The sequence below is a fragment of the Carcharhinus amblyrhynchos genome, chromosome 6, assembly GCF_965287045.1.
Source record: "Carcharhinus amblyrhynchos chromosome 6, sCarAmb.v2.hapA, whole genome shotgun sequence".
NCBI classification, from domain to species: Eukaryota; Metazoa; Chordata; class Chondrichthyes; order Carcharhiniformes; family Carcharhinidae; genus Carcharhinus; species Carcharhinus amblyrhynchos.
Genome location: NC_137329.1, coordinates 55,653,704 through 55,677,663, shown reverse-complemented (window position 1 = coordinate 55,677,663; position 23,960 = coordinate 55,653,704). Strand labels below are relative to the sequence as shown.

General features: G+C 40.4%; 1 protein-coding gene across 4 annotated transcripts in view; it reads right to left on the bottom strand.

The window, feature by feature from the left end:
- Positions 1–23,960, bottom strand: part of LOC145343936 (activating molecule in BECN1-regulated autophagy protein 1-like) — a 400,132-nt gene that overhangs the window by 27,051 nt on the left and 349,121 nt on the right. For all 4 annotated transcript variants that reach the window (XM_080190487.1, XM_080190491.1, XM_080190488.1 and 1 more), the window contains 2 exons: positions 17,751–17,840; positions 13,139–13,326 (listed from right to left, as the gene is read on the bottom strand). In XM_080190487.1, coding sequence (XP_080046613.1) covers positions 13,139–13,326; positions 17,751–17,840 — 278 coding nt within the window. The remainder of the gene's footprint in view (positions 1–13,138; positions 13,327–17,750; positions 17,841–23,960) is intronic.

Below are 23,960 nucleotides of genomic sequence, written 5' to 3'. Positions count from 1 at the left end.
TAGAGATGAAGAGGACAACTGTGACATAAACTTGGTGTGAAAGCAGTCCTAAAAACTCGTATATACATAGTGAGTAGGCAAATTGGCAATGTGTCCTGAGGAATGGGGGTTCGTAGTTGAAGGAAAAAAAGACATTTTGTTTTGGTTTGGCTGGAATAAACAAATAGATATGTATAGCCAGAAAAATTGCTCCCATGTCTGCTGCTGAGATCTAAGGCTGACTTTGATGGTTGAATTCCCATGGGTGGTAGACATCGTGAACCAAAATTGAAGAGAAGTCAGGGTTAAGGAGGGTGCTAAGGCCAAATGTATGTCGACCAAGCACTATTCTAGAAAATTTTGAGCAATTAAGGTCCGTGGGTACACTAGGACATTATTACTTGAACCTGTTTCACCATGGCTGATCTACACCTTAACTCTATTTACATGCTATGCTACATTCCCTAATACCCAACAAAAACCTATTGATCTAATCAACAGCATTTTGGGGAAGAGAACTCCAGGTTTCTAATAGCATTTGTGTGAAAAAAAATGTTTCCTGACATAGAAACACAGAAAAATAAGAGTAGGCCATTCAGCCTTTCAAGCCTTCTCTGCGCCATTCATTATGATCATGGCTGATCATCCAACTCAGTAACCTGCTCCTGCTTTTCCCCCATATCCTGTGATCCCTTTAGCCCCAGGAGCCATATCTAACTCTTTCTTGAAAACATGTATTGTTTTGGCTGTAACTGCTTTGTGGTAGAGAATTCCACAGGCTCACCACTCTCTGGGTGAAGAAATTTCGATGGTAGTCATGGCGTGTGGAGATGCCAGCGTTGGCCTGGGGTAAACACAGTGAGAAGTCTCACAACACCAGGTTAAAGTCCAACAGGTTTATTTGTAGCAAATGCCACTGGCTTTCAGAACTGTCTGTTCCTTCGTCAGGTGGGTGGGAGAAGAAATTTCTCCTCATTTCAGTTTTAAATTGTCTATCCCCTATTCTCAGACCCTCTCCCGCCATTGGGAACATCTTTCCTGCATCTACCCTGTTTAGTCCTGTTCAAATTTTACAGGCTTCTAAGTGATCTTCCCTCATTTTTCTGCAAATATAATAATACTAAGCGGCTCTATCTCTTGTGATTCATGTCAGCTCTGCCATCCCAGGATCAATCTGGTAAACTTTTGCTACACTCCCTTTAGAGCAAGAACATCCTTTCTCTGATAAGGAGACCAAAACTATACACAATATTCCAGGTGTGGCCTCACCAAGGCCTTGTACAATTGCAGTAAGACATCCCTGCTCTTCAACAGAATCCTCTCACTATGAAGGCCATTCGGCCCATTGAGCATGACAACAATCCCACCAAGGCCCTATCCCCATAACCCTAAGTATTTACCCTGATAATCTCCCTGACACTTAGAGAGTAATGTTTTACATGGCCAGTCCACTTAACCTGCATGGGAGGAAACTGGAACACCTGAAGAAAACCCATGCAGACATGGGGGAGAACATGCAAACTCCACGTAGACAGTCACCCATGGCTGGAATTGCATTTAGGTCCCTGGTGCTGTGAAACAGTAGTGCTAATCACTGTGCCACCACGCCCACTTTCTGACTGTAAGGGACTACATTTGTCTTTTTTTTCTCTTCACATACCTATAGAAGCTTTTACAGTCAGTTTTTACATTCCCTGCAAGCTTACCCTCATACTCTTATTTTCCCTTTTTTAACCAGTCTCTTTGCCCTCCTTTGCTGAATTCTAACCTGCCCCCATTGCTCAGATTTGTTGTTTCTATTCTGGCCAATTTGTATGCTTCTTCCTTAGATGCAATACTATCTCTACTCCTCCTTATAAGCCATGGTTTGGCCATCTTTCCTGTTTTATTTTTGTGCCAGACAGGAATGAGCAGTTGTTACAGTTCACCCATGTACTCTCTGAATGTTTGCCATTGCCTATCCACGTCATCCCTTTAAGTAACATTCCCCAATCCATCATAGTCAACTCATAGCTCATACCATGAGCTTCCTTTATTTAGATTCAGGACCCTAGTTCCAGAATCAACAATGTCACTCTCTACCTTGAAGAAGAATTCTATCATATTGTGGTTGCTCATCCCCAGGGGGCCTCGCAAAACTAGATTGACAATTATGCCTTCCTCAATACCCAGTCTGGGATAACCTGTCCTCTAATTGGTTCCTGAATTTATTGGGCCAGAAAACCATCACTTACACACTCCAGGAATTCGTCTTCTAATATTGTTATTAATTTGATTTGCCCAATCAATAGCAGATTAAAGGCACCCATAATTATAGAAGTTCTTTATTGCATGCGCACCTGATATCCTGTTTAGTGCAGTCCCCGACATCGCCACTACAGTTTGGGGGTCTATATTGAACCCCCACTAATGTTTCTTGCCCCTTGTGCTTCTCAGCTTTACCATACAGATTCCACATCATCGGAGCTAATAGCTTTCCTCACTAATAGCCAGCAATGCAACTCTACTGCCATTTCCTTTTTGCCTGTCCTTCCTTAACACTGAATATCCTGGTTGTTCGGTTCTTGTTCCCAGTGACCCTGCAGCTATGTCTATGTTGACTATTTCGTACCCGTTTACATCAATTTGTGTAATTAATTCAATCCAATTTATTGTGAAGGGTTTACACATTAAGCCACAAAGCCTTAAAGTTGATCTTTGTAACATTCCTTGTCCCATTCCCATTATTTTTCATTTTGGCTCTGTTTGATTCTAGTCCCTTGGTTTCTCTGCCTATCTCTTTTCTTATCCCCCTTTCTGTCTTTTGTTCTTATTCTTTTTTCCCATCTCCTTGCTATTTTAGTTTAAATCCTCCCCAACTGCTCTAGTAAACACTCCCCCCCAGATATCAATTCCAGTCCAGTCTATCCTGGTTTCACCACCACCCTCCCCCAGAACCAGTCCTAATGGCCTAGCAACCTGAAACCCTTTCAGACTATCTCATCAGCCACATATTTATCAGATATATCCTGTTATTTCTGCTGTGACTAGCACATGGCACTGATTGCACATCTGGGATCACTATCTTTGAGGTCCTACTTTTCCACATACATCCCAACTCCCTATATTCTGCTTTTAGGACACTGTTCCTTGTTTTACCTATGCCGTTTGTAACTATGTGTATTATGACCACTGGCTATTCACCCTCCTCCTCCAGAACGTCCTGCAGCCACTCCGAGACATCCTTAACCCTAGCACTGAAGACAACATACCATTCTGGAGATTTGTTTACGGCCACAGAAATGCCTATCTACTCCCTTTACAATTGAATCCCCTATAACTATTGACATTACCCAAATTTTGGTTTCAATAGGGAGTTCCTGGCTGTGAAGTTGGATAAGATTTGAAAATTGGCATGGGTTTTTGTAATGCACATTCAATCTATGCATTTGCTTCTGAGCCAGGCAACATGCAAATTTAATGTTTCCTGTTGATTTGCATGATACCTGTATGCAGCCAGCAAAAAGCTCCACTTAAAGCCTGCAGTACTTTTTGAACTGCTGTGGTCCCTGCGTCGTCAGTACACCAGTGGCTTGGACTCCACTAGTTACAATTTATTAACTCAGGTGGGAAAGTAAACTGTAAAGGGGATTATAGCAAAGCTATAAAAAGATACAGACTCGTTAATGATTGAGTGAGATGGTGGCAGATGGAATATACCGTGGGCATAAGTGAAATGATCCACTTTAGTCAGAAGAATGGAAAGGCAGAATTTTCTTTTCTTGAAAACATGAGGGACAAGTAAATGTTGGCATTTAGAGGGTCATTCCACATGGCTTTGTGTAATGAGAAAAGAATAACTGGCAGTCTAGTTGTGCCATAACCCTTGTGGATAAGCAACCATAATATCACAGCATTCTTCATCAGGATGGAGTGTGACATAGTTAATTCTGAGACTACGGCCTTGAATTTAAATAAAGGAAACTGTGACGGCATGAGGCACAAGTTGACCATGATGGATTGGGTAACGCTACTTAAAAGGGATGATGGTAGATAGGCAATGGCAAAAGTTAACATGCAGCCACAGCAAACAACTATGAAGGAAAATGCCACGTAAACCTTAATTGCAAGTGTGTTGGAGTATAAAAGTAAAGATGTCTTGCTGTAATTATTTAGGTCTTTGGTGAGGTCACATCTATACAGTTTTAATCTCCTTACCCAAGAAACGATAGATATCCTTGCCTAGAGGGGATACAATGAAGGTTCATTAAACTGATTCCTGGGATGAGGGATTATCCTATGAGGAAAGATAAAATGGATTTGGTAAATATTCTCTACAATATAGAAAAATCAGAGGTGATCTCACAGAAATGTATGCATTTCTTAAGAGAGCTTAACAGAATAGACGCTGAGAGGATGCTCCCCCTAGTGGCAGTCCAGCACTAGGGGCCATATACTTTTGATAATGGGGGCAGCCATTTAGGATCAAGATATGGTTGTGAATTTTTGCAAGATGTGACTGACACAGGGAAAGCCTGAATTCAGCAGAGCCATGTGAACTCAGTGCTGAGTTCAAGCAGTTCATTTTCACTGTAGCAAAGGCCGTTACCCACAATGTGGGAGTTACAAATTTTTAAGAGTGAACACCTGAAGGGTGGAGGAGGTTTGTAGAATGGTCACGCTATGAAGTTATTTAGATCCCCAGCCTATGATTCAAAACAGCCTGCCTGACAGCTAAGAGAGATTTGGTTTACCAATTAACAATCTCTTAAGAGCTGCCAATATGTTATTAATAATGCTTGGCTGCTTTCCACAATTTATAATTATCCAGGTAGAGAATCCCAAATCCTCATTTTAATTGACAGTTCAAAGAGGTTATTCAAGGATAAGCTGCCTTTGATGTTGGAATAGAAATATAAATGTGTTTGTATGAAGGAATAATTACTTGAACTGAATCAAAAGTCTTAAATGGTCTTTAATGACTGGTAGAGTTTTTGTTTTAAAACATAGTCAAGGCAGTAATAAATATTTAGAGATGTATCTTATTTCACTTCACATGGTTCTGAGACCTGCTACGGTGGATACAAGGTGAGTTAGCATAGTTGATATAAGGACAAAGGGTGGTGGGGAGGTTGGCATTAGGAATGGTTGTGGGACATGTGTTGACATAAGAGGATATGAGGAGCCATGGGGATGGGTGGGGATGTGAGTTGGCATACAAGATATGAGGGACCACTGCAAGAGGTGGAAGGCATGAGTTGCCATGGCTGAGGCATGAGAACTGGGTGGGATGTTGAGAGGATTTGAGGAGTGAGAGCTATAGATCCTAAAATTGAGCAAACAACTAGGGAATGAAGGTCTGGGGAATCATGGCAGGCTTTTAAAATGCCTCGGCATTTGGCAGCACCTACAGCTGCCTCCGATCTGCATCCTGGGACAGTGGGCTCAATCCCAGAATGAAGACACTGCCATTTGGGGTAATTTCTCCTGAAGTGATTGTGGTGAGCTGGGGAATTTTCCAATACCTGTGATCCACCTCAGGAGCAAAAGTCTAGGCTGAACAGCTTGCAAAGCAACATAGGTAGGTTAAGTGAATGGGTAAAAGGTTGGCAAGATGTAATATATTTTAGGAGAATGTGAGCTTGTCCAATTTTGCAGGAAGAAAAGCAGATCATTATGTAAATAGCAAGAGTCTGTAGAAACATGTGATACAGAGGGATCTGGGTGTCCTGGTACATGAATCACAAAAAGCATGGTACACACAGTAAGTGACTGGGAAGACAAATGCAACATTGGTCCTTATTGCAAGGAGGAGAAAGTACCAAAATAGGGAGGTGTTGCCGCAGCTGTACGGGACCTCAGTGGGACTGCATTTGGAGCATGGGAGTGCTACCTACCATTTTAGTCTCCTTACTTACAGAGCGCTATGACTGAATTGGAAGTAGTTCAGAGCAAATTTACTCAACAGCTTCCTGGGTTGAAAGAGATGTCTTATGAGGATTGAGCAGTCTATATTCATTGCAGGTTAGAAGAACGAGAGATGATTTTATTGAAACATATAAGGTTCTGAGGGGCCTGGCAGGGTGAATGCTGGGAGGGTGTTTCTCCTCATGGAAAAATATAAACTCTGGGATATAATATATTCAAGGGTGAGTTAGATAGATTTTTGATTGACCATGGAGTCAAGGATTATGGTGGACAGGCAGGAAAGTTGAGATAAAGCCACAATCAAATCAACCGTGATCTGAGAGCACATTAGATTTGGTGTTCTGATTGGGCTACTCCTGCTCCGACTTCTTATGATCATCAAACTGACTGAGGTGAGGAGTTTCACAGTTCTGATATCTGCGAATGACTGAATTAGTAGAAAAGATGATGTGTTGATCTTGATTGAAAGTATAAGATGTAAAGAAGCAGAAGTTTGTTCAAGACAGTGAAACTTGAGGCCAGGAAGAGACATGACTGTATTAATACTGATATAGAAAGGATTCATAGCTAATGCCAGCTTGCTCAATACCCCAGCATGACAAATATTCTCAATTATAGACAAGCTGCTAGAGAAAAGGAGAGAACAACAGAGTATGTCTAATTAGATGCATGTCTAATTAGATGTACGCCTATTTAGACAGTCATGCATGCTGCCTTGCAAAGTGGTTTCAGGGTGCCACTGGCAGGGAGGAGGAGACAGGTTACCCACCCAGCTATGTGGTGTTGACGGATTTATTTAAGGAAGCAAACAAAAGGAGGAAATTACAAGATTTTGGTATAAGATGTGATGGAACGATAGAAAGCAAAAACATTTCTTAGAAATGTTTCACGAATATAAGTAAATGCAGGTATGAAAAAGTCAGAGATTTTCACTGCAGAGTTAAAAAAGGTTGGTCTCATTTTGGAAGTTCACAGAAAAACTGTATTTCCTATTTATTAAAAACTAAATTGAGGTTTCCTTCCACAGGTACTCAAAAAACTGCTGGATATAAGCTCTGCAGTTCTACCACTACAACAGCCTCAATACTGTCTTGTGTGAATTAATCAAGTTAGATGCTTATCCCAAAGAGAGGATAAATTAGAAGGTAATTAGAACAAAATTAAACCAGCCTGCTACAAAACAACTGGTCTTGCACGTGTAATGACAACACAGAAGATTCAGTGCTGAGCTGCACAGTCCTAGAAACACAATCGTGCACTTGATGACTTGAATCGAGTGCAGTTGGTGGGGGCGGGGGGGCGGGGGGGGGGGGGGGGGGGGCGCGCGATCCTGCTCATCTGCTGTTAAACAGAAATCAGGAAGCCATCCAAGTTGTCTGACTCCTTCAGAAGCAATTCTATTCCAGCATCTCGCTCAGAGACTCAACTTAGATATTCTTAACCAATACTTTCAGGTCAAAACCATGCTGCTCATTGACGATACTTCAATGTTACTAGCTCAGGGATATATAGTTACTTGCCCTGCTTGCATATATCCCAGATGCTTTGCAGAGCTCCCTGTAAATTAGAATATCAAAATAACTCAAAATTCCCATGCAAAATCCCACAGGAAGTTTATGGGCAACTTTAAGTGCAATGAAGGCTTCTCCATTGATAGCAGAATGACAAGCACATTGTAACACTGAACAGATTTTAATCCTTTAAAGAAAGAGGCACCAACATTTTGTTTGCTTATTCTGCTTCCGAACCTTCAATTTAAGAACTGTATACTTTGGGAACCTAGCACAGTCTCCAATTATGATGCACTCTTGCATGGTTGAACACAATAAAATATGGTCAGGATAAGTTAATAACCATCAGCCAGACACTTGTCAGTGCTGTGTCCAGTATGTAGTAATTGGTGTTCATAATGTCAGTGGTCTTCAGTATTTCTGTGTTTTCCTGTGTAAGAATGATCAATTTGAGCAGTTTGATAGTACATAAATGTGATTTTATTGTATAGTAACAATATAATTAAGTTCTTTATTTTGGATCCCCGAACAATTTGAATGTCATCTGAATGCCCTTCAACTTTGTAAGGCTGATGCAAGAGGACAATGATAGGAATGTGAACCTTGGAATTATAATGGTCAAAAGCAGCAGCCAAAAAATGGTCTAAAACAGTCTAAAAGCCAGTTTTAAATTTACAGGTGTTATTATAATTTTCAAGATGCAAAGTCTTAGAAATTGTATGATGATACAGATGTTTGTTAGTTGTCAGCATTTTTCACAAAGTGTTTGAACTCGATGTGACAATGAAACTGATAATATCAACAATTTTTCCCATTCATTAAGTAAGCCTGGAACGATGTCAAAACACTGTTGGTGGTACCAAATAAAGTTTTAAAAAATTCAATTACTTCATGTACGAAATAGCACTAGACTCCTGAGGAATAGCATTTACACAAACGTCAGCTATGCTTCAGTTTGTAACACTCTGAGTCAAAACATTGTGGGTTACAAATTCCACTCCAGAGGTGGAGTATGTAATCCTTTGGATGAGATGTTAAACTGAGATCCTGTCTAAACTCTCAGGTGGTTGTAAGAGGTTTCAAGGCAATATTTTGAAGAATAGCATTGGAGTTCTCCCTGGTGTCCTGGTCAATATTTATTCCCTCAACCTGAGAAAAGTAGGTTATTTGTTTATTTATCTCACTGCTATTCATGAGTCCTTGCTGTGTGCAAATTGGCTGTCATATCTCCACATTCCAACAGTGACTAAATTAAGTACATTATTGGCTGTCAAGTGTGTCCTGAGGTTGTGAAAGGCGCTCTATAATAAATGTAAGTCTTTCCTTTTTGTAAATAGCAAAACAACATGAGAAGAATTAGATCTGCAGTATTAATTCTTACACTTATAGGGAAATTATTTTTTAAAATGCAGTTATTATATCATTCTACACTGCTGATTAATAGTTTACTGTTTATTTTATTAGGATCAATACTTGTTCAAGGCCTCAGAAATATAGTCCGTCAGTCTAATGGCTGTCTGTGGTTATAGTCCATACTATAACCATATGGAGCTTCCTATCAGGTAGATGCATCGTATACAGTTCATAAAAGGGCTCCCTGGAGCTGCTGCCAATGAATACTATCAGTCTGCCTGCAGTTACAGACACAGTTCATTGCCTGAGTTCTCACTATAAAGGATCTAATTGTCTCAGTCTTTTCTTAGTGTTTTTGCATCAATTTAGATGACATCCAAATTGTTTGGTGATACAATGTCAGGGCATCAGTTCAAACATTGGATTCGCAATTCAGAGGCCCATGCTAACCCTCTGAGATTCAAATTTCACAATGGCAGTTAGGAGAATTTCAATTCAATTAACAAATCTGGAATTAAAAGCTCATCTCTGTAATGGCGACTCTGAAACCATTGTCAAGTGTTGTAAAAACCAATTTGGCTCCTCAAAAAAAAATCTGGTGTCTACATATGACTGCACACCAAGACTCTCATAAATACCCACTGACATGGTCTAACAATCCACTTAGTTGTATGAAACTGCTACTTAACATCACAAAGAAGTGAAACCAGATTCACAGACCAGCCGACACTGGAAATAACAAAAGCTCATCCAGCTTCTATTGACCCTGCAAGTTCCTCCTAATAACATGTTCATGCCAAGAGTTGGAGTGTTGACTAGACAAGCAACAGCCTGACCTCAGTATGACTATATCTCAGATCACTGTCTCTGAATATGTCATGCCCAACTACCATGACAGACACCCCAGAAGAAGCACAGTGTTAGTCAGGAGGGAACTGTCCTGGCAGTTCTCAACATTGACTCTGGACCCTATGAAATCTCAGGGCATCAGTTCAAACATCAGCAAGAAACCTCCTGCTGATTACCACCTACCCTGCCTGCCCCCATCCCTCAGCTGATGAAGCAATAGTTCTCTACATTGGGCACCACTCAGAAGGAGCACTATGGGTGGCAAGGGCAAAGAATATACTCCGGGTGAAGGCAATCACCAAGAATGTCTAATTAGCACAAGTAACAACTGAGCTGTCCAATTCCTAAAGGACATAGCAGCTAGTGGCAGGTGGCGAGGAAATCAATAAGGGGGAAAAACCAATTTGACCGTATCCTCACCAATTGCCTGCCGTGGATGTATCTCCAGTAAGACGTCCGACAACACCAGGTTTAAGTCCAACCAATTTATTTGATAGTAAACTCACAAGCTTTCGAGGTTTCCCTCTTCGTTAGGTGAATGAAGAGTTCTCGGTTAGACTTAAACCTGGTGTTGTCAGACCTCTTACTGTGTTTACCCCAGTCCAACACCGGCATCTCCACATCATGACTACTATTGGCAGATGTATCTGTCCACAGGACTCCCGAGTATAAAGGTCCTCTTTTAAATTCATTAAAATAAGTAATTAGATTAAGGAGGAAATTACAAGGTGCCTTATATATAGATTAAGGATTCACTGTGTGCCTAACATATGCAAAGGTATTGTCTATCAATCACACAAAATCAATAGTAATGAATTTTTAAACTATTATAACTAAAATGTAGTTATAAATGTGCTTGTGAAACTTGGCCAAACAACGATCTCTTTGCTCAGCATGATGGGAAGTAGATGGCAGTAGATATGCCACATTTTTGGAGACAATGAAGCATAGTGAGCAGTTCACTCTTATCAGCTGGGGTTAGGCAGCTGCAAGTTAATTGAGGATCTGGCAATGAGCATCTCCAACAAGAAAACATCTAACCATATCCCCAAAACATTCAATGGTATTACCATCACTGAATCTCCCACTAGAGAGATGTTACCATTGACCAAAAACTGAACTAGGCCAACATATAAACATTGTGGCTACAAGAATAGGTAAGAAGCAGATTATTCAGATTATTCTGTATCAAGTAATTCAACTCCAGACCTCCCCCCTCTCCCCACCCACACACACACACACTCACAAAAGCCTGTCCACAATCTACAAGGCACAAATCAACAGAGTGATGGAATAAGCTCCGTTAGATGAGTGCAGGTCCAATAACACTCAAGAAGCTAGACACCATCCAGGACAAAGGAGCCCCTTGACTGGCACTCTATCTACCACCTTCAACATTCACTACCTCCACAGTGGTGGCCGTGTATGCTGTCTACAAGATGCATTGGTGTACCTCACTGAGGCTTCTTCAACAGCACCTTCCAAATCTGTAACCTGCACCAGCAAGGAGAAGTGCAGCAGATGCATGGGAACACCACCAACTGCACGTTCTCTTCTGAGCCACTCACCATCGTGGAACTATATTGTCATCCCTTCAATATAGCTGGGTTAAAATCCTGGAAACTCCCTTGTTATTAGCACTGTAAGTCTACCTACACTACATGGGCTTGAGCTTTTCAAAAAGATGGCTCACCACCATCACCTCAAATGCAATTAGGAATGGGCGGTAGCAAGTTCTCATTACTGACAAAACTTTTCTAATAAGCCAGTTTTCATAGTAATTTTGTTCTGAACCAAGCCTACAAATTACCAGATTTATTGAATTTAGTTCCACAAACTGCCATGAACTTCAACTTTTGATGAGTACAGGACCATTACTGCTTGACTGCAGCACCACAGCCTCTGCTTCACAATGGACAAAATAATGTGCAAGGCAAGAATGGAGACATAAATGAAATAGAATTATCTCAGGTGATTTTAAATTTTCTCTAGCAAAGCCAAGGGTAATTGGTGAGGTTATTAAAAATGCCACTAAAGTGCTAGATTATAAGGGCAGAAGAGTGGACTACTCCATAGGTTGTCTGAATTTGGCTGAGGATGCATTTGTCAGGCCATACCTGAGATTAGCATGTACAGTTCTGGTTATAACAGAATAAAAAAAAAGACTTTCAAACATAGAATAGGATTCAGAGAAAGAAAAGAATGATTCAAAGGACAAGTGAGATGACCCAAAAGGAAAATTAGAGACTTTTGGTGTTTTCCAAAGAAACCGCAGTTTCCTGCTGGAATTTTCCAATGCATTAGCCACTTCAGTACTTCATGAATTCAAAGTGATTGGCAAGTGAGATGACCTAAAAGGAAAGGGTATAAAAACTCTGCAGCCCAGGGGGAGGGAAACAAAGAACCATAGGAAAATAAGCAAAGAATGTCAATGACCTACTTAAGGTAAAATGAGGCCAGAGTTAAAAATATAAATTAGTGAACAATAAATCTGGAACAAAATACCACAGGGAGATAAATGTATAGGATAACCTGTCAGGGAAGATGCATACTTAATACTGAATGCAATTTTATGCTCGGCTGAGAGAGTTGGAATTCTAATACACTTTGTCCATATCGCACAAATAACAGGACAGGTGGCATTTAGGGGTGAGCTAAAAGCAGCCTGTTCATAGAGAAATGGCTCAAGCATTCTATGTGCTTAGCATTGATCGTTGCCTGCGTGGGTCATACAGTTACCCATTAATGTAATAGCTTCATATCTATGTACTGCAGGAAAAAGAGGCGTTTCTGGTGTTTTCTAAAGAAATTGCAGTTTCCTGCCAGAGATTTTCCAATGAATTAGCCAGCTCAGTACTTCATGGATTGAAAGAGAAAAATCAAAACAGATTTAAAACAAAGATTTAAGAAAGCAAGGGATATTGCAACCTGCAGTAGCATCTAGGCACAGACACAAATTGTTTGAAAATAAAATTAGTTTACAAATCTAGTTTTTCTATTTTGTAACTGTAATGCTATTTATATAGAATAGCACCGAATCAACCCTCTATGAGGAATGCTGTCAAAGGCAGTTGCTTTTGCACCAAATGATAAAAAGGAATGCTACAGTTTACTTAACTTACTTGGCCTCTAATTTCCCAATTCTGTTTTAAAAATGATCAATTTACCACAAACAACTCATCTGGTACACCTACATGCCTCCGCATCTGCAGAAACCAGGGAAACCACTAAGCATCCCAGAGTTGAAGAAGCAAGTTTGTTGCACTGGATTGGTCCATGAACTTACATATTCTTACTGTTTTACTGCCCTTGACTATTAAGTACTTGTGAAATTACACACAGGAAATGGTAGAATTTGAAGGCTGTGAATAGAAATTAGCGTACCTATTTAAACAAAAACACAGGTGTCATGAGAGACCAAGCTTAATTCAAAGGCACTACTGATTTCCTGAAACCTCCAAACCAAATCAAAGATCCATGTTCTCACTTGATACTTTTATAGCTTATGCAAATCATTCCTGTGATTTCAGGTTTCTTACCCTGACTGGTCCCTGAAGTGGTAGCTTCCTGCAAATCCCTATCAGTCTGGGTCTCTGCATTCTGTAGTTGTGGTGATGGTGTTTGGGTTCCTTGTGAGGTCACAGAAGGGGCAGGATTGCGAGGCTGCAGGCCAATAGCATTCATTAGTCCCATATCTCGGTCCGTCCTCCAAGATGTTCGGTTTGGCCTAGAACAGTAACAAAATTATTACTCAGATAAATGGTCCAAAGAGTGTTTGTTCAAGGAAACAGGCTTGCCAACAAACTGCCAATTTGACATCTGTATTTCTCTTTCCTACTTTGCATTCCACAATGTCCTTGTGTCATACATGTCCCCAGCTTTCTGAATGGTTTGGAGAGCTTGGGCCTTTGCAATCTTATTCACTTACTCATTTCTGGAAGGTGCATGAGAAAGTAACCAACTCTAATTTGCACGTTTCTCATCGCAGGTCATGATAGAAAACTCTCTACGTCAAGAATTGTGGACCGGAAACAGGTCTTGCCACCTCAATGCATACCGTATTAGATCTTCAAATTATTTTAGAAGTATGCTTATCCCACCAAAAAAACATAATGTTTTTAAATCAGATGTTTTGCAACAGCTGAATGATCAATTTTTGCAGGGAAGTTGATTTAATAGTTCTGCAGAAAGGATCTAAAGCATAAAAGATTTTATTTACAAAAAACTGTGGAAAAAATCCTAACATACTGCTTAATCAAATATTCAACTGGCAATGTACAGACGTGTGTGCTTAGTGCTGAGAACGTGAGCTAAAGCAAGTATGAACAATTATAAAGAATATTTTTCTGGCAAATAATGTGTAAAATAGACTCAATCTTCCAGCAATCTCTCAATTGACATGTACAATGTGAACAGCATATTAAAGCACTACTCATGTTTAAGTCAACATGCGTAGATCTCAACACTCAAATATCAATAATACAGGGTGCAGTAGGCTGGCCCTGGAGGCTTAGTTGCTGCAAAGATTCTGCTGTTCCAAATGATAATTGAAGATTTTTTTTGTATTTCACGCAATTGGAGTTTAATGATTGATCAACGTGGTGTTACATATTGGATAAATGAATGGATATCACTTCCAAGACAAATAAGCTAAGAACAAAACAGCCCTGGAAACAGGCCCTTCGGCCCAACGAGCCCGCGCTGCCATTTTAACATTATGAGTCCTCCTCCACCCATGACCCTTGTCTATGCTTATGGCATTCCACATTGAGGGAAGACTAATTTAGGGACAATTTGTTACACCAATCAGCCTAATAGCACATCTCTGGGGCGTGGGAGGAAACCGGAGCACCTGGAGAAAACCCACGCAAGCATGGGGAGAATGCGCAAACTGCCACAGACACTGGCCCAAATCCACGTATCTGCACAGCAAACAGTGATAGTCACTGAGCTGTCGTGTTGCCCAGCATCTGGCCCAGTTTAAGCGTACATTAACGACGTGAAGTACTAGGCTATTCTCGAAACAACCAAGAGCAGCCCTCGTACGACCCATCGCGTGTATGCCCCTTGTTGGACAACAAGGCGGACCGAAGCACCTGTGGATTAAAAGAGAAAAACATCAGCATCATCCACATCCTTATACATTCCCAGGGACGTCCCAAGGCTTCTGAACCTTATTTAAAACAGTCTCCTATATCCCTCCATCTCCATCCCACTCATGTGCCTATCTAAGTAACTCCATACTCTCACTATCCTCTGTATGAAAAACCTCCCTCTGACATCCGAATTATACCTCGCCCCCCTCACCCTAAGTCCATGGCCCCTCATAATGTGCGTTTCCAACCTAGGAAAAAGCTTACCACTGTTTACTCTATCTATACCCTTCATAATCTTATATACCTCTATTAGATCTCCCCTCAGTCGCCGTCTTTCAAGGGAAAACAGCCCCAATTTGCTCAATCTTTCCTCATAACCCAGTCCTTCCATACCAGGCAGCATCCTGGTAAACCTCCTCTGCACTCTCTCCAGGGTCTCCACGTCTTTCCAGTAGTAAGGCGACCAGAACTGAACGCAGTACTCCAAATGCGGCCTAACCAACGTTCTATACAACTGCAAACATTAGACTCCAGCTCTTATACTCTGTACCCCTTCCTACAAAGGCTAACATACCATAAGCTTTCTTCACAACCTTCTCCACTTGTACTGCCACCTTCAAAGACTTGTTCACTTGCACCCCCAGGTCCCTCTGTGTTTCTATACTCTTTATAGGTCTACCCTTTATCATACAACTCCTCCCTGCATTATTTCTGCCAAAAGCAGTTGAATACATTTGGAACTCAGGTGACTGTAGCCTAGCTGCAGGTCAGCAGCGTTTTCAGATCTTATTTCCTAAATAAAGCACATGAGGATAGAGGACTTCCTCACTGGGCCTCAACAAATAATGTGTTTCACTGCCAAAATGGCTACTTTTTAAATATTTGCTCTTGCAATGACGGGGACACTGACAAGGCTGTATCTATTGCTTATCCAAAATTTTCCTAAGAGCAGTAAATTTGTAAATCATATAGAGTGGGATGGCAAACTACTGCTTCAGCACCACTGAAGTGATCATTAAATGCCACATATAAAGTACCATTTGATACATTTTCCTCATCAATCTGCTCAAACCCAAAATCACTGACTCAAAAAGAAAACAATTGCATTTACTTAGTGTCTTTCAAGACTTCAGGACCTCCAAAAACACTTTATAGTCAATGAAGTGTGGCAGTGGTGTAGGAACCATGGCCACCAATTTGCATACAATGTACCACAAACAGCAATGTGATAATGACCAGATATTCTGTTTTAATAATATTGATCATGAGACAGCACGGGGTGGCACAGTGGTTACCACTGCTGCCTCACAGAACCAGGGACCCGGGTTCAATTACTGGCTTGGGTCACTGTGTGGAGTTTGCACCATCTCCCAGAGTCTGCGCGGGTTTCCTCCGGGTACCCCAGTTTCCTCCCACAGTGCTGAACAGGCACCGGAGTGTGGCGACTAGGGGAATTTCATAGTAACTTCAATGCAGTGTTACAAGTAAGCCTTACTTGTGACTAATAAATAAACTTTTAACTTTAGATAAACATTGGCCAGACTGCTGAGGATAACTGCCTCACACTTCTTCCAAATAATGCAATGCAATCTTATGTCCACTGGATATAGCAGAGGGGTTAATGTCTCATCAAAAAAATGCACCTCCAACAGTGCAGTCTAGATTTCTGAGTTCAAGTTTCTGGAATGGGACTTGAAACCCACAACTTTTTGAGGCAAGCATCCTCACAACTGAGCAAGGGCTGAGTTTTGTCCTCTGTGCCCTCTGGTTACCAACCATCTGTCAGCAGGTAAGAGATTGTGCCCCTCCACAACTCTATCAAAACTATTCATAATTTTTAGTAAGTCCATTAAATCTCCACTTAACCATCTCTGTCCTAAGAAATCAATTCCTGTTTATCTTGTCTCTCCAAATAACCTCACCTCTGATACCATTCTACTAAATTACATTTGCATGTTCTCGGAGGTCTTGACATCTTTCTTAAAGTGCAGCATCTAAAATTGGCCATAATTATCCTAACCAGTGATTTTATAGAGGTCTGCACAATTTCCTTGCTTTTGCATTCTGTGCCTCTAACTAAAAGCCCAGGATTCTACATACATTTTAAATGTAACTTGTTCTGATTTCTTTAAAGATTTGTTCATGTGAACACCATTGAAATCAGGTTAGATTGTGCTCCACATCAACAAGACATACAACAAAGATTACTACATCACAACAACAACTAATTCCTTTCACCAGTCTGCAGTTGAAGATTTAGTAAATGGCTGAGCACAGTTTTAGTTTAAGCTCTTAAAGGAATCTTTATGACACAACTGAAAAATTCTACTCGACAGGAAACTCAATAAGCTAACTAAATGAGTAATCAGTAAAGGTCTGGGTCATAGGAATCTCTTGACAATATTCACAACAACCTCTCAGTTAAACTGAAAGATCCAATTTTACAGATTCAATGATGGTATGCAGGTTCACCGTTTACAAACTCACATTAGCAGTGTTTTGGTTTTTATAGGAAATCAGCTGGGATGTTTGCTCTGAGTCCCTCTTTCTAATATATGTGAAAAACAAAATCAATTGTTTCCCAAATGACCCAGTACTCTTGTGGTAGATCATTTAAACGGCAATCTTAATATAAAAGAATTCAAGCGCTCGTTATCATTCCAATCCTTCCACCTCAGTGATTCCCTGAGCTCCATGTCATCTGCATTATCTTGCATTAGTTGGCTCATGTCAGTAATGTTCATCACTCTGAATCCCTTGTTTTGGTTAACTGAAATACACCAACTTTCCACTGATGAGTGTTCTGTTCCACTGCTTGTCATCCTCCCTGGTCCCAAAACTGTACATTAGTGAACAGTCAACTAGAACAGAAGACCTCCATTTTGCCTGTCGTGCTTGCATTAGCTCTGGGAAAATGAATGTTCAGTATTTTTCTTTATTTTGTGCATTCTGAAGTATATAACATAGCTTTGTGCACTTAAAAGAAAAAGTTCAGACAGCTAAAACTGAAGTAAAACTATGTACAACCAAAGCAGAAAATTGGAGCTTTTTTTACCCAGGTCTCTCATTGTTCCTGTTGCTGTGATGGGAGGAAACAGGCTCCGACAGTTGTTCCCAATTGTGTTCCGTCTCTAATTTCGATGCACTGAAAAGAGAGAGAACACTGGTTAAGATCCACTGTGATCTTCCTCTGAGCTCCATATGCTTAATGAGTTCAAATGCTTAACACAATTGATTCTATATTTTGAAATCACACAGCCCAGGAGGCAACTCAGCCTATCATGTCTACGTTACCTCTTTAAAAGTGCTTCCCTATTTAGTCACATCCCCTGCTATTTCCCCATAGCTCGACAAATCTCCTTTTTAAATATTTATGTAGCACTCCTTTGAACTGTACTGTTGAATCTGCTTTCACAACTATTTCAAGTGCTGCATTCTAAATCATAGCTTGTTTTAAAATAAATCTTCCTCATTTCCATGTCATCCCCTCCCCCTGCACTTTTCCTTTGTTAATTATTTTGACCTGTGTCAGTAGAAACTTCTTCTCCCTATCAAAAACAAAAAAAATTGATGACCTCTATTAAATCTTGATAAATGATGATAACCCACTTCAGATCAGCCATGATCTTACTGAATGGCAGGGAAGGCTCGAGGGGCTGGATGGCCTAGTCCTGCTCCTATTTCTTATGTTCTTAAATCTTGCCTTAGCCATCTCTGTTCTAAGATGATCAATTCCTGTTTATTTAGTTTCTCCACATAACAGGAGTCCCTCCTCTCTTATAGCATTCACTTACATTTCACCTGCATGCTCTGAGTATCTGACATATTTCCTAAAATTGGCCACAATTACCAACCTATGGCCTAACCAGTGATTTTATAAAGTTATGAATAACTTCCTTGCTTTTTTGTATGCAGCATCTCTGTTTATAAGTCCAGGACTCTATATACTTTTTGAATAGCCCTCTCAACTTGTCCTGTCATCGTCAAAGATTTGTTGGTGTGAGTTCCACAAGCTTTCTGTTCTTGTGATGGACACTGAGACATTTCATTAATTAAAAGTGCTATATAAGTAAGTTGAAGTCTTCACATTAGCTTTTAGATGGAATTTAAGTGATGTTATTGATGGCATTCCCAAGTAAATCAATAATCACAATGAGCATATCCAATTTGTGTCTGGGCTACCTGAATAGGTGTTTCTTAATGGCTATACATTGGAGTTTCTTGAGAAAGGCAGCTCAGTACAAACTTCATACCATAACTGTTAATTTCAATGCGAAACAAAGAGCCTAAAACTGACAGCAAATGCCTCAACCTCTTCCAACCAGCAACATATCGCTACTTCAGCCAGTAGCAATTCATTCCCAGCCTCCTCCAGTCTGTTACAAACTGTCAACACTACCTCAATCGGTAGGAACTTCTCCAACATCTGCAGCATTCCATTTAACTGCCCCAACCTAATCCATTCTGATCATTCTAATCAACAATAACTCCTGAACTCTAACACAAAGAAACACTTTCCTCTCCCAAACACTAACCTGATCACCCTCACCTTTAACATTCCCATGCCCCCAACCCTCCCCCTCGAACTGGACCATAATGCTGCTTTCTCTTTCCTGTCCGGATCTGGCAAATCAGCAGCCACACATCCGGTTCTGAAACTGATCCAATCCGCAGCAACTTCCGCACTAACATTAATTGGAAAGTAATTAATCCATCCCTCATTTTGGCAAGTACAACAGAACGTTGATTGATTGTTATCAGAAACCCAGACACCGGGATTGAGAAGGGAATTAGAAAACCACAAAGTGAACCTCTTTAGCTTTAATACTCCTCAATGGATAAACCATGCAGCTAAATGCAGGAAATAATGAATGTTTAAAGCTCCAGTACTGAATTAAAGCTGCACGACATAAAGGTGAAACATCTCATTTAATGCAATGAGGAAAATATGGCAAATTATATACATTTTCCAGCAAAACTATATGCAGCTATAAATATGATTTTGAGGAGCCTTGAAGTAGTAGTTTATTTATTAATGTCACAAGGAGGCTTACATTAACACTGCAATGAAGTTATTGTGAAAAGTAAGCAAAGGATAGGGGTTTAGGAAGACTATTCCAGCCTGTGTGACCAAGACAGCAGCAGGTTCTTGCAGTACAGTCTGAACCCAGAGACAGAGGAAATCCAAATAAGGCCATTGCCAGAAAAGCGTGCTCCCTTGCATGTATGCTGCAGGATGATGCAGAGGCAGCCGAGGACGTGGAGGGATTTGTCATTAAGAACAGCATTTTGAATTCAATGTCATGAGGAATAGGAGTTAGAATAACATAAGAAATAGGAGCAGGAGTTGGCCATTTATCCCTTTGACTCTGCCATTCGCACATCATGGCTTACCTTCTACTTCAGCAGTCTCTTCCTGCATTACTCCCACATCCCAATTCCCGTAGTATCAAAAAACCTATCAATCTCTGACTTACATATACTCAATGACTGGACATCTGGATATCAACACCAAATTTGGATAATTACACTCAGTGCCATCATTTCACTGAATCCTTACAGTGCAGGAGGAGAATTGGAAAGTCAAAACGCTATCCATTAGTCAGCATGGCTTTATGAAGGCAAATCATGTTTGACTTATTTGCTAGAGTTCTTCAAAGATGTAACATGTAAAGTAGATAATGGGGATCCTGTAGATGTAGTATAGCTGGACTTCCGGAAGACGTTTGATAAAGTGCCGCACAAAAGATTAATTCACAAGGTTAGATCACATGGGATTAGGGTAATTTATTAGCTTGGATAGGTGACTGGCTGATGGACAGAAGACAGAGAGTCGGGATAAATGGATTTTCGTCTGGATGGCAGGAACTAACTAGTGGAGTGCCACAGGATTCGGTCCTTGGGCTCCAGCTATTTACAATCTATATTATCGACTTGGATACAGAAATAGAAGGCTGTATAGCCAAATTTGCAATGACACGAAAACAGACGGAACAATAAGTTACAATGAGGAAATAACCTTACAAATGGATATAGATAGGTTAGGAGAGTGGAGCAAAATGTGGCAGATGGAGTTTAACCTGAATCAGTGTGAGGTCATGTATTTTGGTCGGAAAAATGGGAAGGCGGTTTATTATCTAATGGGGAGAGACTTAGGGGTGCTTCGGTGCAGAGGGACCTGGGTGTCCTTCTTCATGAGTCACAAAAAATTGAATGCAAGTACAGCAGATAATAAAGAAAGTGAATGGAATGTTAGCATTTATAACTAAAGGAATAGAATATAAAGGTAAGGATGTATTGTTGCAACTATACACAGCATTGGTGAGACTGTACCTGAAGGACTGTGCAGAGTTTTGGTTCCCTTATTTGAGGGAAGATGCAGTGGCATTGGAGGCAGTTCAGATGAGATTCACTAGATTGATTCCAGGGATGAGGGGTTTGTCGTAAGAAAAGAGACTGAACAGTTTAGGCCTATACTCGCTTGAATTTAGAAGAATGGGGGGAGATCAAATTGAGGTATTCAAGATGATGAAAGGAATGGATAAAGTAGACATGGAATGGATGCTTTCTCTGGAGGGGCATTCTCAGATGAGAGGTCATAGTCTTGGGATGAGGACAGCAAATTTAAAACAGAGTTGAGGAGAAACTACCTCTCCCAAAGGGCTGTGAATGTGTAGAATTCATTGCTGCAATGTGCAGTAGATGCTGGGTCAGTGATTAAATTTAAGGAGGAGTTAGATTTTTAATTGGCAATGGGTTGAAGGGTTATGGAGAGAAGGTAGGAAAATGGAGATGAGGAGCATCAGCCATGATCGAATGGTGTAGCAGGCTCAATGGGCAGAATGGCCTAATTCTACTCTTGCATCTTATGACTTTATGAAATAGAAGCTGCAGACAAAAGGCAATCAACATGCAGAGAGAACCCTATAGGGAAGCAGGAATATAATAGGTTGCTGGAGCAGCATTTTGGACATAGTGTAATTTAGAATGGAATATGGGAAGTTAGAAAGTGACATTGGTGTAGATGACGTTTTCAGATTAGACGGGTGCAGAATCAGGCACTGTTGCAGAGTTTGGAACAAAACTATTTTGCTAGATGCCGGGTCGTGGAATTTAAAAACTTAGTTCAGAATCAGGGATTTCACAAAGTTAGTTTCAGCCTAAGTTGAACTTCATGATGGGAGACAAAGTTAAGGGTAAGAACGGAGTTCTTGGTGGGAAGCAAATCGATAGCTTTGGTCATGCCATAGGCATGAAGTGCCTGTTCAGTAACAACTTGATATCAGATGAACAGTCAGACAATATTGGTTATCAAGTTAAGGATAATGACAGGGGAAGTGAAGCAAACTGTTGCTGTCATATAGAAAGATGATGTCACCAAAATACAGCTTACAGATGAGGAAAAGTGAATTAAGTATGAAAACCATTGGCACGTGAGAAGTAAACCTAGGGTAGAAGGGGATCCCTTTAATTTAAGGACAGGCCTACGCGAAGGGGGAAATGACAGAACTGGTCATACTGAGCACTACTCTGAGGTTGCGGAAAATAATGAGGAATAGCATACTAGTCACAGAGAATGTCACTAGTGACTCTAGCTCAAGCTGTTCCAATCCTATGGGCAGGGCAGAAAACAGAATGAATAAATTTAAACCAAAAAGTATGTTAAGGGAAGCCTAATAGAAAGGGGCAATGCTAAGTTATAAGAACATAGAGGGTAAAGAGACGCTTGAGAGTAACAAAAAGGTTAAGGGCAGATATTTGAAGAAAGAGCATGATGATTTCACATTTGAAGGGTGGACATGCAAAGTCTGAGGACAGGGTCAGGGCAAAGTGTCACAATGCCAAGTGTCAAGAAGTGGTATTTGTGTGGTGAAAATTGAATCAGGTGTGATTGATGACATGTGAAGTGGCATCACAGGGGAAGTGAGTGATGAGATTAAGAGAAGTTATGGAGTAATGTGAAGTCAAGGCAATAAAATTACAAACCAAATTAATCAGGTAATCTATTAGAAGTTTGGGATTGCTGCTGGTCCATGAATGAAGCCATGCACATCATATAACCAATGCTATGGAAAATAGAGATTTATTGATTGCAGACCCATCAATATTATAAACAAAGGGCTGAGAGACATTATTTAGATAGTAACTTCAGCCACCCTCCCACCACCAGTCTTTAGATCTTACTTTCCCAAGGAGACATTCACTCTCAAATAGACAATTTATATAAGTGAAAAGGTTGCATTATCAGTGTTACTTTGACTGGTGATTACTGGGTGTATGAGCAATTACCACTGATTTGGAATCAATTGCTGCGCATCTGATTGATACTGCTTAGACACTATAGGCTTATGCAGCAACAGTAAGACATGACAACAATATGCCAATAGCATCTTTAACATAGATAAGAATACAAGGCACTTCACATTAAGATAATCAGATAAAAACTGAGATTAATCCAAACAGAGTGACATTGAGGCAGATGTCTTTGTCTTTGATTCTCCCAGTAGGGAGCTGGCAGAAAGTCTGGCTCATCCCAGATTGGATATTGAACAAGCAGTTTGATAAGGATCGAGATATACATTGGTGAGATAAAATTCAGTGTCAACAAGAAACTATGCTGAAACATGCCCAGAGCATTTCTTGGATATTGTGAAGAACATATAGAAGACAAGATTACACATGGTTTTGAGGAAGCATATATGACAGCAGCAACCAACGTTATGCGTTTGAATACATGTTTTGCATCACTGAGTATGTTGTGATCTATCACAATATCATTTAACACTGCCAGTTTGAAAACCGAACAACAGAACAATGTTTATGGGTCATTTCAAGCAAAGCCCAGCTAATAACGTTGAATAAAAAAAGCTGCAAATGGACAAGACAGAAAAACTTTTGCTTCAAAATGACTTAACTGGATTGAACTCCACACTGAAGATGGATCAATTAGTGTGTGGAAATAAATTCCCTATCACAGTTAAGCAGAGCAGTGCTCACTTCCACTAAATTTAACAAATTTGTAAGTAGGAAGTCCGATAACAGGCTTGCAGACATGCAACTGAAAGTTCATTGGGGGAAGGGATGCATGTTTCCTGGTTCATGCTTTTACCCACACTGTGCTATTTATTTCAGTCTGGCCGTTTCAGATGATGAAATGGCAAGATAAATTGTTTACAAAATCTCTCTTGTTGCAGATTTAATGAAGTGCATGGAACACACCAAAGATAGCAACAACACTGGACCTAAGGTTTTACTAATCTGAAAT